This window comes from Hyla sarda, chromosome 8 (genome assembly GCF_029499605.1).
Source record: "Hyla sarda isolate aHylSar1 chromosome 8, aHylSar1.hap1, whole genome shotgun sequence".
Taxonomy (NCBI): Eukaryota; Metazoa; Chordata; class Amphibia; order Anura; family Hylidae; genus Hyla; species Hyla sarda.
This window is the reverse complement of record NC_079196.1, coordinates 134,208,448-134,224,089: the sequence shown is the minus strand read 5'-3', so window position 1 is coordinate 134,224,089 and position 15,642 is coordinate 134,208,448. Positions and strand designations below refer to the sequence as shown.

Sequence of the window (15,642 nt, the reverse complement as noted above, 5' to 3'; positions counted from 1 at the left end):
AAGTTCTGACATGATTTACCGTTGTCTTAGTCTTTAAAGGGGTTATCCAGGAAAAAAACTGATGTCATGAGGGGCGGAGCCATGACATCACGCTGCTCCGGCCCCTGTATCGCCCGTCATTACGCACAGAGCGAACTCGCTCTGTGCAGTAATGATGGCGGGGTGCCGCAGCGGCGATCCCCGGGGTCCCCAGCAGCGGGACCGCGGAGTTCTAACATCTTATCCCCTATCCTTTGGATAGGGGATAAGATGCCACGGACGGAGTACCCCTTTAACGATGCCGGATGTAAATGTACGACCTGGTGAGCTTGTACTTAACGCATCAGGACGTACATTTCCGTCCTATACATATCCGCGAGCATCGGCGCGATGCTCGGGTCAGGCGTGGTAGGTCTCGGCTGATGATAGCAGCCAGGGACCCGCCGGTAATGGCAGACATCCACGATTGCTCGGATGTCCGCCATTAATCCGCATGGCAGCTGGAGGTCCCCTCACCTGCCTTCGCTCCCCTCAGAGCAGAAGGTGACCGATAATACTGATCAGTGCTATGTCCTATGCATAGCACTGAACAGTATTAGCAATCGAATGATTGCTATAAATAGTCCCCTAATGGGACTATTAAAGTGTAAAAATAAAAGTAAAAAAAAAAGTGAAATCTCTCAATAAAAACGTAAATTGTCCCATTTTCCCTATTTCACCCCCAAAAAGTGTAAAAAAAAAAATAATAATTTGGTATTGCCGCGTGCGTAAATATCCCAACTAATAAAATGTTAATGATACCGCACGGTGAACGGCGTGAACATAAAAAAAGTCCAAAATAGCTGCTTTTTAGAACATTTTATTCCAAAAGAATTTATTAAAAAAAATGTATTAAACATTTTATATAAGCAAATATGGTATCAATAAAAAGTACAGATCACAGCGCAAAAAATGAGCCCTCATATGCTTATACAGAAAAATGAAAAAGTTATAGGGGGATTTTAAACTTACTAATTTGGTTCAAGGAGTACTCTGGTGCAGAGTATTCCTGCTCCGTCCTGCCCGGGCTGCAAAAAAATGAAAATAAACCATCTCTCACCTTCCTGGGTTCCCGCAGAGCGCCACTACAGCTGATCGGTCCTCCAGTCCATCTTCTTCATACTGCCGTGTGAACGAAGCGTCACATGGCGCTCAGCCGATCGCCGGCCGAGGCAGAACATCGCGGCGGCCGGCAATAGGCTGAGCTCCATGTGACTCTTCGTTCACACGGCAGTATGAAGAAGATGGACCGGAGGACCGATCAGCTGTAGTGGCGCTCCGCAGGAACCCAGGAAGGTGAGAGATGGTTTATTTTCATTTTTTTTTTGCAGCCCGGGCAGGACGGAGCAGGAATACTCTTAGGGATGTAAGAAAAAATCGATTCTCGCGATAATCGCGATTTTTCATTTGCCGATACAGAATCGATTCAAAATATTTTTGAATCGATTCTTTTAGGGATGTGGAATTTTTATCTGCGGACGCCTGGAACAGCATGTCATGTCCCGGGCATCAGGAGATAAAAGTTCCACATTTGTGGAGCCGGGCAGGCCGGATCTGACACGGCTATGGAGCGGGCTCCGACTCGTGCCCACTCCGTACTATGCGACCCCCGGCTGATTTCAGTAGCCGGGGGCCGCCGCTAATAGCCAGCATGCGGCAATCGCCGCGGCTGGCTATTAAAGGAGTATCCGGTGCGCACTTTTCTCATTTTATCCTATCCAGGCTGCAAAATAAAACGCACTTTATCTTACCTGCCAACGAGCCCCCGGAGCTCCGGTACAGGTGTTCGGTCCCCGGGCTGTATTCTTCTTACTTCCTGTTAGTCCGGCACGTCACATGGAGCTTCAGCCTATCACCAGCCGCAGCGATGTCCCGCCTCCGCTGGTGATAGTCCGGCACGTCACATGGAGCTTCAGCCTAACAGGAAGTAAGAAGAATACAGCCCGGGGACCGAACACCTGTACCGGAGCTCCGGGGGCTCGTTGGCAGGTAAGATAAAGTGCATTTTATTTTGCAGCCCGGACGGGATAACATGAGAAAAGTGTGCACCGGAGTACTAGATCGCCGCTGTCAAAGCTGACAGCGGCGTCTATTGGGATCTGTGAATGCTCCCAGGTGGGCTATGTATCGGGATATATCGCGATGTATCGTCACCTAGACGGTATCGCGATATATCGGGATATATCGAATCGCCACACTGGTATCACGATTCGAATCGCCAAATTCTTGGCGATTCACACCCCTAAATACTCTGCACCAGAGTACTCCTTTAAACAGTTTGAAATTTTTTTTTTTTTTTTAAGCGCAACAGTAATAGAAAAGTGTGTTATCATGATTATCATTTTAATTGTATTGACCCAAAGAATAAAGAATGTTATTTATACCGTAAATTGTACGGCGTGAAAACGAAACCATCCAAAATTAGCAAAATTGATTTTTTTATTTTAAATTTCCCCACACAAATAGTATTTTTTGGGATGCGCCATACATTTTATGGTAAAGTGAGTGATGGCATTACAACGTACAACTGGTCACGCAAAAAACAAGCCCTCATACTAGTCTGTGGATGAAAATATAAAAGTTATGATTTTTTGAAGGCGAGGAGGAAAAAATGAAAACGTTAAAATAAAAGTCCTTAAGGCCCAAGGGGTTAACATCACAAGAGCTAAGCATTTTAACAGGGTTGTGTAGACTTATTATATCCACACTGTGTGTGTGTGTGTTTTTGTCTGTCTAGTTTGTGTGTATGTGTGTGTGTATATGTATATATAATATATATATGTGGTGTGTGTATATATACAGGGTGGGCCATTTATATGGACACACCTTAATAAAATGGGAATGGTTGGTGATATTAACTTCCTGTTTGTGGCACATTAGTATATGTGAGGGGGGAAACTTTTCAAGATGGGTGGTGACCATGGTGGCCATTAAGTCGGCCATTTTGAATCCAACTTTTGTTTTTTCAATAGGAAGAGGGTCATGTGACACATCAAACTTATTGGGAATTTCACAAGAAAAACAATGATGTGCTTGGTTTTAACATAACTTTATTCTTGAGTTAATTACAAGCCTCTAACCACTTATAAAATGTGTTCAATGTGCTGCCCATTATTTTGGATTGTCAATGCAACCCTCTTCTTCCACTCTTCACACACTGATAGCAACACCGCAGCAGAAATGCTAGCACAGGCTTCCAGTATCCGTAGTTTCAGGTGCTGCACATCTCGTATCCTCACAGCATAGACAACTGCCTTCAGATGACCCCAAAGAGAAGTCTAAGGGGGTCAGATCGGGAGACCTTGGGAGCCATTCAACTGACCCACGACGAACAATCCTCTTTCCAGGGAACTTAATCTAGGAATGCTTGAACCTGACACCCATAATGTGGTGGTGTACCATCTTGCTGGAAAAACTCACGGAACGTGCCAGCTTCAGTGCATAAAGAGGGAAACACATCATCATGTAGCAATATCGCATATCCTGTGGCCTTGAGGATTTCATTGATGAAGAAAGGCCCCACTATCTTTGTACCCCATATGCCACACCATACCATCAATTTGTGTTCCAACAGTCTTGGAGGGATCTATCCAATGTGGGTTAGTGTCAGACCAATAGCGATGGTTTTGTTTAACTTCACCATTCACATAAGTTTGCCTCATCACTGAACAAAATCTTCTGCGTAAACTGAGGGTCCTGTTCCAATTTTTGTCTTCCCCACTCTGCAAAATCAGTGCGCCGATCTGGGTCATGCTCGTCGAGATGCTGCAGTAGCTGGAGTTTGTAACGGTGCCATTTGTGAGTAGCCAATATCCACAGAAGAGATGTTAGACTAATGCCACTCTCCAGTGACATGTGACGAGTCCTACGCTGTGGGCTCTTGCTGAATGAAGCTAGGACAGCCACTGATGTTTCTTCATTAGTGACAGATTTCATGCGTCCACATTTTGGCAAATCCAACACTGAATCAGTTTCATGAAACTTAGCAAGCAGTTTGCTAACTGTAGCATGGGAGATGCGTGGTCTTGTAGGGTGTCTTGCATTGAAATCTGCTGCAATGACACAGTTACTGCGTTCACCAGACAGCAACACAATTTCTATCTGCTCCTCTCGTGTTAACCTCGACGACATGTCAATGGCTGTAAACCAAAGAGAAACTTGTAAATAACTCATGAAAGAATAAAGTTATGTTAAAACCAAGTACATCATTGTTTTGCTTGTGAAATTCCCAATAAGTTTGATGTGTCACATGACCCTCTTCCTATTAAAAAAACTAAAGTTGGATTCAAAATGGCCGCCATGGTCACCACCCATCTTGAAAAGTTTCCCCCCTCACATATACTAATGTGCCACAAACAGGAAGTTAATATCACCAACCATTCCCATTTTATTAAGGTGTATCCATATAAATGGCCCACCCTGTGTGTGTAGGTATGTGTGTGTATGTATATAATATATATGTGTATGTATGTGTGTGTATGTTTATATATGTGTATGTATGTGTGTGTATGTTTATATATATATGTATGTGTGTGTATGTTTATATATATATATATATATATATATATATATATATATATATATATACACATATATATATATAAAATGTGGTCCCTCAACATACGATGGTAATTCGTTCCAAACGAGCCATCGTTTGTCGAATCCATCGTATGTTGAGGGATTCGTGCAATGTAAAGTATAGGAAGCTGTACTCGCCTGTCCCCGCCGCTCCAGATGGTGTCCCCGGGCCTCCGCTGGGCTCTCCGCTGTCTTCTCCGGTCCTCTGCTGTCTTCTTCGGTCCTCTGCTGTCTTCTCCGGTCCTCTGCTGTCTTCTCCGGTCCTCTGCTGTCTTCTCCGGTCCTCTGCTGTCTTCTCCAGTCCTCTGCTTTCTTCCGCAAGGCCTTACTGGGCCTGCGTAGCGACGTCATTACGCCGCTGCGTACGCCATTCCTATTGGATGACGTGCGCAGCAGCGTATTGACGTCATCGGAGAGGGCCAAGAAGACACCGGAAGACCAGTGCTGGACCCGGAGGGCACCTCGGAGCATCGTGAAGGGGTAAGTAATACTTACCGCACCACACGGGGAACATTAAGCTGCTATCCGGCAGCAGCTTAAGCATTTGGCGCTGCCGGATAGCACTTAATGCGATGGCCCCGACATAAAAAAAGAATCGTATGTCGATGCTGACATCGACATGCGATGGCCTCTGAGAGGCCATAGTATGTCGATTTCATCATATGTCGGGGCCATCGTAGGTCGGGGGGTCACTGTATGTACATATATATATGTATATGTGTGTATATATATATATATATATATATATATATATATATATATATACATAATGTATATGTTATATATATTTATTTAAATTTTTTTTTCCAGGAAAAATTAATGGGCCATTTAGGTGTGGTTTTGTATGAGTATCTTGGAGAAGAGTATCCTGAAGTGCTTGGAAGTATTTTAGGAGCCCTGAAAGCAATTGTTAATGTTATAGGTAATTATGCGTGATATTTTATATATCAAATATATGGGTTTTTGTTATTAGTTACATATTAAATTGAGTTATGTGTTTTTTAAGGTATGCATAAAATGACACCTCCAATAAAAGATTTACTGCCGAGACTTACACCCATTTTGAAAAACAGGCATGAAAAAGTTCAGGAGAACTGCATTGATTTGGTTGGTCGGATTGCGGACAGGTATGTTCAAGTTTACTTCATGCTATGCCTAAATGGTCTTTTGAGTCTGTAAAATATATATAAATGTGTATGTATATGTGTAATATATAATATGTATGTGTGTGTATATATAATTTTGTTTTTAATTTGTCTTTAAAATGTTGTTTTCCATAGGGGAGCTGAATATGTTTCTGCAAGAGAATGGATGAGGATATGTTTTGAATTGTTGGAGTTGCTGAAAGCTCATAAGAAAGCAATCAGAAGAGCCACTGTCAACACCTTTGGCTACATTGCTAAAGCAATTGGGTAACTTGTACTTTCATACTTTCTTTCCCCCTCTGTTTGTGATCATCTTACATTCTTTCGCTGCTAAACCTATAACATTTCACAAGTTATAGAATTTAAAAATTACATTATCTCCCTATATCCCGAAATTTTTTAAGTGTACCTGTCTTTAACAGAAACTTTTTATATATTGTAGATAATACCATTATATGTATATTTGTAATCTACATTGGACAATCAGGGCTCTGTGCAGTGAGGCTCTGTGACATACTACGGACTCACACATCAGGATGATTGACAAGCCAGAAGCCTGCACAGAGCCCTGCTTGTCTTGTCCTTACTTCTTGTATTTGGGCTCCTCACAGGCAATAGCTGCAGGGACAGCACTTTTTTCAGCCGTAAATACACACATTTGTTAGCCAATGTATATTACACATATTCATATAATTGTATACAATCTATGTTATATAAAATGTTTTTGTTGACGACAGGTGCACTTTAAAGTATACAAGTGGCTTATTATGGAAAATGTCACCCAAAAATGTATAGTATATATTAATGCATAGTTATTAGGTCTCCGTTAAGCTGTTTTTTTTTTTCCCTAAATTATGTAACCCTAATTCTGATTACATTTCTGGGCACCTTAGTCCTCCATATTATCCTTTTAACGTTTGCTTCATTGGGGAACACAGGATACCATGGGTATATTCTTTGGCACAAGGAGGCTGACTCTATGGACCAAAAAATTGCCTCGTCCCTGGAGGATCTGGTCGTTCCCTTTTTTTTTTTTTCTTTCTAGATAGATGTTTAGTTAGTGCGGTCAACCCCTTGTGGCCATCGGCTAGTACCTGAAGGTTGACCCTGGGTCTGGGTCCCCTGCTTGCTTCGCTCCTCCAGGCTTGATGCAGTGTTATAATAGGCTGGCTGAAGACTTCAGGGGAAGTAAGTTCCAGTTTGGGTAAGTACCCGACAAAGGGACTTCTGGCAGAAGTAGCTGACTGGGCTACTGTGGGTTAAAGCACCTTCTCTCACCTTTTATTGAGGACACCAGGATGTGGTGGTTTAACTGTCTGTGGCCGGGCTGTGCGTTTTATCTCCAGCGCTGCCTTTGCCGGATCCGCAGCAGCATCTGTATTTTTTTATTTTTTATTATTCAAAACAACGTGTTTATTAACCCCTTAAGGACCCAGCCATTTTACACCTTAGGACCCGGACATTTTTTGCACGTCTGACCACTGTCACTTTAAACATTAATAACTCTGGAATGCATTTAGTTATCATTCTGATTCAGAGAGAGTTTTTTCGTGACATATTCTACTTTAACATAGTGGTAAAAAAAATGTTGGTAACTTGCATCCTTTCTTGGTGAAAAATCCCAAAATTTGATGAAAAATTTGAAAATTTTGCATTTTTCTAACTTTGAAGCTTTCTGCTTGTAAGGAAAATGGATATTCAAAATATTTTTTTATTTTTTATTCACATATACAATATGTCTACTTTATGTTTGCATCATAAAATTGACGTGTTTTTACTTTTGAAAGATACCAGAGGGCTTCAAAGTTCAGCAGAAATTTTCCAATTTTTCACAATTTCCAAAATCACAATTTTTTAATGTTCTGGAAGGAGGGGAAGAGAACAAAAAAAGGAAAGAGCTAACTAGGATTTAGAGGGGGGGGGGAGAGGAGATATGGGAGGAGTTGGGAGAGAACAGTGTAATGGAAAAAGGTATTGGGAATCAGAGGAAGCAAAGAGGGATACCAAGGTGGGATATAAAGGGTGGGGATAAATACTAACACAAAACACTAATAACTCAGAACCTGCTCTCCGTTGGTCCCCATCCGACCAAATTACATCCACGAATCACAATGCATCAACTTGACATCCGGAGGCTCAGGGTGAAGGCCGCAGACAGGTCCGTCTGAGCGAAAGTAGTCTATAACTCAGACTCCCAGGCCGCCACAAACGGGGGTGGACTCTGAGTGGCCCTATCCATGAGGAGCCCATAGACCTGAGAAACCGTCCTGACGGTCAGGGAGGCAAAGGCACACATCTGTTAGAAAGGAAAGAGCGGCCTAGCATGTCTCGAGCTCTGGTTTGTTTCCAATGAAGTGCCCTAATTGAATGTATTGCATGTGTCTAAGCGGTGTGCAGAGGTGTTCCGGGACCAGTTCATCGTATGGTCGGAGCAAAGTGTTGTCTAGGAAGACGCTCAGGGGGAGTGCATGGGGTTCTGTGCGGCCTAGAACGGCGGAGGTATGTGTACCCGGGGGAAAAGGGGATTACCGAGGACAGGAGTCAGTGGGCCATCTGGTTCGAGAAGTCCAGTTTTAGAGACATACCTCTTGTATGCTGTGATCAATTCTCTGGTGACCCACGGTAGTTCGTGGTGTAGCCTAGTCGAGATTGCCCCAGGGGGCAGCCACAGGAAAGATGTAACCTTGAATCTAGTTGCACCCTCATCAACCCCCACCCATCTCTTAGTGATGCGACCATGAAAAGGTCCAATAATCTGGCCAGCGTAGCAGCGATGTAGTAGGCCTTGCAGTCCGGGACCGCCAGTCCACCCGCTTGCTTACGGCGTTTCAAGATCTGCTTGACTATTCTTGATGGTCTCCCCGCCCAGATGAATGCTTAAAATAGTTTATCCAGCCTTCTAAAAAAGGGAATGGGGATGGCGAAAGGGACCATCTGGAAGAGTTATAGTAGACGCGGTAGTACATTCATTTTTAGAATGTTAGCCCTGCCCAGCCAGGAGAATGTGCCAATAGTCCATTTCTGCAGGTAAACACCAATAGTTGCTATCAGGGGTGGGAAATTAAGAGCAAAGTTATCTAGTGGATTTTTCGGGACATGCACCCCATGATATTTAATCGACGTGGGGTTCCAGCGAAAGTCGCGTCACTTCAGACGCTGTAAGGGTGATTTTGAGGGCCACACTCTTGGACATGTGTACCTTGGTTGCTAAAATGGGAGTACAGTTTGAGGGCTTGTGAGATCGCTGGCAAAGAAGTAGGAGGAGAGATGTAAAGAAGTAAATCATCCACAAAGGCAGAACAGAGATGCTAATCTCCCCCTTGGAGGAAGCCCAAAACGTTGGGGTCCAGGCGGAGTGTATTCAGGAGGTGTTCCATACAGAGAACATTTGTGGGGGGGGGGGAGTGGACATCCCTGCCGAGCCGTTGACTCTCACACAGGCTTGCTTTGAGGGACCGAGGCCTCAAAGAACCCCCAGTTCACCCGATCAAAGGCCTTTTTGGCGTAGAGAGAGAGTAGCATCAAGGGCTGGCGAATGACAGTACTGTGTTGTCACGCGCCTCCCTAAACTTAACATAACCAGATTGATCAGGGTGGACTAGGGGGCCAAGAACGCCGGCCAGATGTGGTTTTGCAAATAACTTGGTGTCAGTGTTAAGTAAGGTTATTCGGCGGTAACTGGCACATAGGTTGGGGTCTCTACCCTGTTTGGGTATAACTGTTATATGGGTGCTCAACGATTCTGAGGGAAATCCAGTCCCCGGGCAGATGCTTTTAATGGCATTGCAGAGGAGAGGAAGGTCACCTTTCAGAGACTTAAAGAATTTGTCTCTGACCCGGACTCTTCCCAGAGGGCAAATGAGTTATGGCTGCAGTCAACTCCTCCTCTGAGGATAATATTGTCCTCTTAGAGGCCCCATTTACAAACAGATGAGAGAGGGCAGTGCAATCAATGTAATCCGTTAAGGAAGGTAGAAGGGAGGTTGTATAGGTCCGTATAGTAATGTTCAAAGGCCTTCAGGATCTCACTAGTTAGGTACGATTTCCCCCCCTGGGACGTGGCAATGGACGGGACATATAAAGCTGCCCTCTTATAGCAGCATCGGTTTTAATGCTGGCGTCCCTGTCATTTTGTATTCTCCGTCCGCAGACTCTGCTGGTCTTCCGAACGCCTCTATGCAGCAGTTTTTTGCACTTCCCCATGGCTGCTCCTTTTTCTTTCTTTTCTTTACTTTTTTTTCTAATCAGCCGCCAGCTTCATGCGGTGGCTCCCTGCACTCCCCCGCCGATCAGCGGTTTGGCGCTCCGCCAGCCTCATTAAGCTATCAGCCGGTCGGAGGAGAACCAGTTGGTCAGACAGCTCTTCTCATCTTTTGCCAGCTGCAGAGGTCATCCTTTTTACCAATGTAGCCACTGCGCGCATTCCAGCCAATTAGGCCCCTCGGACAGTCTGGATGTGGTCTCCTCCAGTGTTAACATGTTCCTGCCTGTTGTCAGCCCATTTCTGCCAGCTGCTCCGGACGTTCTTTTGGACCATTCTGTTGCTTACTTTGCCCAGGCCCTCTCACAGTTCTGCCCCTCCTGCCACCCTCCTGAGCGGAGTCACCTGATTCCCCAGTCAGTGTCAACCCCCAACCCTCCTGCAAATGCCCCAGGTGTATATCTTCTGGTTCTTCTTCAAGGTCCCCAGCACTAGTGGTGTTCTTGGTCCCAGACAATCCGCTGTCAGTCAGCCCATTCCATATCCCCTCTGGCTCCTAGGTCCCGCTCCCCGGCCACCAGCTCTCAGCCCCGGAGGCCTCGCTCAGTTTATCCTGCGGCCCGCTCCTCCTCCCCTGCTAGGTTTCCGGAATCTGACTCTGTACCTGCCTCAGATATGAAGGGATGCTCTAACAGCGGATATTGTGGATAGCCTGATCATTGTGATCAAGGACACTTTCCACTTACAGGACCCTGAGACTGTAGACTCCATTCACAACGGCGATTTGCGCAATTCCGGGTCTATGGTGACCCGGAAAATAAGGAGGATCGGGGTTGTCCAAGACACCTGCGATCCCCCTCAAGGAATAGGAGTGAGGTGGCAGGGGTGCCACCCCTCCTATCCCTGCTATTGGTCGTCTAGACGCGACCACCAATAGCAGATTGAGGGGGGGGGGTGGTAACTTTTTCGGTTTCACCGTTCTGCCCACCCACAATAGGCGGGGCAGAACGGGGAAACCGAAGGGGACCGGCGCCGACATCCACTTACCCATCTGCAGAGGTGACGATCAATGTCGGAGATCGGCTGCAGCAGTGGACGGCGATGCGGCTCCCTGGATCCTACGGAAGCTGTCTCGGCATGCTGGGAGTTGTAGTTGAATACATCCAGCTGTTGCATAACTACATCTCCCAGCATGCCCTTCGGCAATCAGTACATGCAGGGAATTGTAGTTTTGCAACAGCTGGAGACACACTGATTGGAAAAATACTGAGTTAGGTAACAGGACCTAACTGAAGGTCTTGCAACCAGTGTGGCTCCAGCTGTTGCTAAAGTACAACTCCCAGTATGCACGGTCTGTCAGTACATGCTGGGAGTTGTAGTTTTGAAACAGCTGGAGGTTTGCACCCCCCCATGTGAATGTGCAGGGTACATTCACACTGGTGGGTTTACAGTGGGTTTCATGCTTCAAGTTTGAGCTGCGGCAAATTTTTCGCCGCAGCGCAAACTTCTAGCGGGAAACTGACTGTAGCCCACCAGTGCGAATGTACCCTAAAAACACTACACTACACTAACACATAATAAAGGGTAAAACACTAGATATACACCCCCTTACACTGTCCCCCCAATAAAAATGAAAAACGTATCGTACGGCAGTGTTTCCAAAACGGAGCCACCAGCTGTTTCAAAACAACAACTCCCAGCATTTCCAGACAGCCACGGACTGTCCAGACATGCTGGGAGTTTAGCAACGGCTGGAGGCGCCCTGTTTGGGAATCACTGGCGTAGAATACCCCTATATCCAACCCTATGCAATCCCTAATTTAGTCCTCAAATGTGCATGGTGCTCTCACTTCAGAGCCCTGTCGTATTTCAAGGAAACAGTTTAGGGCCACATATTGGGGAAAAAAAGACCCCCAAAATTTGTAACTCAATTTCTCATGAGTACAGAAATACCCCATATGTGGGCGTAAAATGCTCTGCGGACGCACAAGGCTCAGGAGTGAGAGCGCACTATGTACATTTGAGGCCTAAATTGGTGATTTGCACAGGGGTGGCTGATTTTACAGCGGTTCTGACATAAACGCAAAAAAATACTCACATGTGACCCCATTTTGGAAACTACACCCCTCAAAGAATGTAACAAGGGGTATAGTGAGCCTTAACACCCCACAGGTGTTAGACGAATTTTCGTTAAAGTTGGATGGGAAAATGAAGAAAAAAAATGTTTTCACTAAAATGCTTGTTACCCTACATTTTTCATTAGGAAAAAAGCCCCCCAAAATTTGTAACCCCATTTCTTCTGAGTAAGAACATATCCCATATATGGATGTAAGGTGCTCTGCGGGTGCACTACAATACTCAGAAGAAAAGGAGCGCTATTGGGCTTTTGAAGAGAAAATTTGTCCGGAATTGAAGGCCAACTATTGTGCCAGAACAATGGACCCCCTCTCCCCACAAGTGACCCCATTTTGGAAACTACACCCCTCATGTAATGGGATAAAGGGTACAGTAAGCATTTACGCCCCACAGGTGTCTGACAGATTTTTGGAACAGTGGTCTGTGAAAATGAAAAATGTAATTTTTCATTTGCACAGCCCACTGTTCTAAAGATCTGTCAAACGTCAGTGGGATGTAAATGCTCACTGCTCCCCTTATTAAATTTCCGAGGGGTGTAGTTTGCAAAATGGGGTCACATGTGGGGGGTCCACTGTTCTGGCACCACGGGGGGCTTTGTAAACGCACATGGCCCCTGACTTCCATTCCAAACAAATTCACTCTCTAAAAGCTCAATGGCGCTCCTTCTCTTCTGAGCATTGTAGTTCACCAGCAGAGCACTTGACATCCACACATGGGGTATTTCAATACTCAGAAGGAATGGTGTTACAAATTTTGAGGGTTATTTGCTCCTATTGCCCCTTGTAAAAAATTTCAAATTTTGGGAAAAAGCAGCATTTCAGTGCCATTTTTTTAAAATTAATTTACACATCCAACTTTAACAAAAAATCGTGAAACACCTTGTTACGTTCCTTGAGGGGTGTAGTTTCCAAAATAGTATGCCATGTGTTTTTTTTTTTTTTTTTGCACCATAGAAATGCCCACCAAAAACTATTTCAGCAAAATTTGCTTTCCAAAAGGCAAATGTGACTTCTTCCCTTCTGAGCATTGTAGTTCGCCCACAGAGCATTTTATGTCCTAACATTGGGTATTTCCATTCTCAGAAGAGATGAGGTTACAAATTTTGGGGGGCATTTTATGCCATTACCTTTTGTAAAAAGTGTAAATTTGGGGAAAAAACTGCCCTGTAGTGAAAAATTCTTTTTTCATTTACACATCCGACTTTAACGAAAAGTCGTCAAACACCTTTGGAGTGTTAAGGCTCACTGGACCCCTTGTTACGTGCCTTGAGAGGTGTAGTTTCCAAAATGGTATGCCATGTGGGGGGTGGGGGGGTGGGGGTTCTGCTGTTTTGGCACCATAGGTGCTTCCTAAATGCAACATGCCCCCCAAAAAACATTTCAGCAAAATTCACTCTCCAAAATCCCATTGTTGCCCCTTCCTTTCTGAGCCCTCTACTGCGCCCGCTGAACACTTGACATCCACATATGAGGTATTTCCTTACTCAGGAGAAAAAGTCCCCCAAAATTTGTAACCCAATTTCTCTTATTATCCCTTGCAAAAATTCTAAAACTGGGTCTACAAGAACATGTGAGTGTAAAAAATTAAGATTTTGAATGTTCTCCTTCACTTTGCTGCTATTCCTGTGAAAAACCTAAAGGGTTAAAGGGGTATTCCAGGATTTTTTTTTTTAACCTCTTAAGGACACATGACGTACTGGAACGTCATGTGTCCACTCCCGATCTATAACGCGGGGCCACGGCGTGGCCCCGCGTCATAGCGGTTCGGGCCCGGCCTCTAACAACGGCCGGGACCCGTGGCTAATAGCGTGCGGCATTGATCGCTGTGCCGCGCGCTATTAACCCTTTAGACGCGGCGTTCAAAGTTGAACGCCGCGTCTAAAGTGAAACCGAAAGCATGCCGGCTAGCTCAGTGGGCTGTTCGGGATAGCCGCGGTGAAATCGCGGCATCCCGAACAGCTGACAGGACAGCGGGAGGGCCCCTACCTGCCTCCTCGCTGTCCGATCGCCGAATGACAGCTCAGTGCCTGAGATCCAGGCATGAGCAGTCATGCGGCAGAATCATCGATCACTGGTTTCTTATGAGAAACCAGTGATCAATGTAAAAGATCAGTGTGTGCAGTGTTATAGGTCCCTATGGGACCTATAACACTGCAAATAAAAAGTGCAAAAAAAAAGTGAATAAACATCATTTAACCCCTTCCCTATTAAAAGTTTGAATCACCCCCCTTTTCCCATAAAAGAAAAAACACAGTGTAATTAAAAATAAAAATAAACATAAATGGTATCGCCGCGTGCGGAAATGTCCGAATTATAAAAATATATCGTTAATTAAACCGCACGGTCAATGGCGTGCGTGCAAAAAAATTCCAAAGTCCAAAATAGTGCATTTTTGGTCACTTTTTATATCATGAAAAAATGAATAAAAAGCGATCAATAAGTCCTATCAATGCAAAACCGTTACCAATGGTACCGTTAAAAACTTCAGATCACGGCGCAAAAAATGAGCCCTCATACCACCCCATACACGGAAAAATAAAAAAGTTATAGGGGTCAGAAGATGACAATTTTAAACGTATACATTTTTCTGCATGAAGTTATGATTTTTTCCAGAAGTGCGACAAATTCAAACCTGTATAAGTAGGGTATCATTTTAATCATATGGACCTACAGAATAAAGGTAAGGTGTCATTTTTACCGAAAAATGTACTACGTAGAAACGGAAGCCCCCAAAAGTTACAAAATGGCGTTTTTTTTTCAATTTTGTCTCACAATGATTTTTTTTCTCGTTTCACCGTAGATTTTTGGGCACAATGACTGACGTCATTACAAAGTAGAATTGGTGGTGCAAAAAATAAGCCACCATATGGATTTTTAGGTGCAAAATTGAAAGAGTTATGATTCTTTAAAGGCAAGGAGCAAAAAACGAAAATGCAAAAACGGAAAAAACCCCGGTCCTTAAGGGGTTAATTGACTATGCTACAGGGGCTGTTAAGTTAGTGTAGTTCATGATATAGTGTCTGTACCTGTGTGTGACGGTTTTCTCACAATTATTCTGTGATTTTCACCCCACTATTTATTTTTACCAGCATACGAAATGACTGTTGTCTCAGATTTTTCCCAGCTTCAAATGTGGCCGAGACCTGACTCACTAGTCAGCTGATGACAGCGAGCCTGCCTGCTTCAATGGGTGGAGGAATCAATCTGCAACTAATGCAACAGCTGAAGGCACCCTAATTGAAAACCACAGTTCTGCAGCTCATTTATGTTTCAGTGGGTGGGGTGGCTGATGTGTTGGAGGGAGGTAAATGGAATTCTGAGATTTGTAGTCAAAAAACAAAAGTCAAACAGGAAATACAAGTTCACAAAAAGCTAGCCACAGCGTTATGGTAATTCCATGACACAGCCATTTAGCCCCAAGGCAAGCACAGATCCTTCCTAAGCATGTCCATTACTATCTGCCAGGTACGTACTAAAAGCACCTTATGGTGGATAACCCATTTAACACACTTACTGAATGTCATTTTGAAAACTTTGAGAGGTGCAGTTTTTATAATGGGGTCAT

The 15,642-nt window shown here is 44.5% G+C and overlaps 1 protein-coding gene across 2 annotated transcripts in view; it reads left to right on the top strand.

Moving 5' to 3' along the window:
* Nucleotides 1–15,642, top strand: part of SF3B1 (splicing factor 3b subunit 1) — a 290,537-nt gene that overhangs the window by 250,279 nt on the left and 24,616 nt on the right. For both annotated transcript variants that reach the window (XM_056536403.1, XM_056536402.1), the window contains exons 20-22: nucleotides 5,407–5,518; nucleotides 5,603–5,723; nucleotides 5,877–6,008. In XM_056536403.1, the coding sequence (XP_056392378.1) occupies nucleotides 5,407–5,518; nucleotides 5,603–5,723; nucleotides 5,877–6,008 (365 nt within the window). The remainder of the gene's footprint in view (nucleotides 1–5,406; nucleotides 5,519–5,602; nucleotides 5,724–5,876; nucleotides 6,009–15,642) is intronic.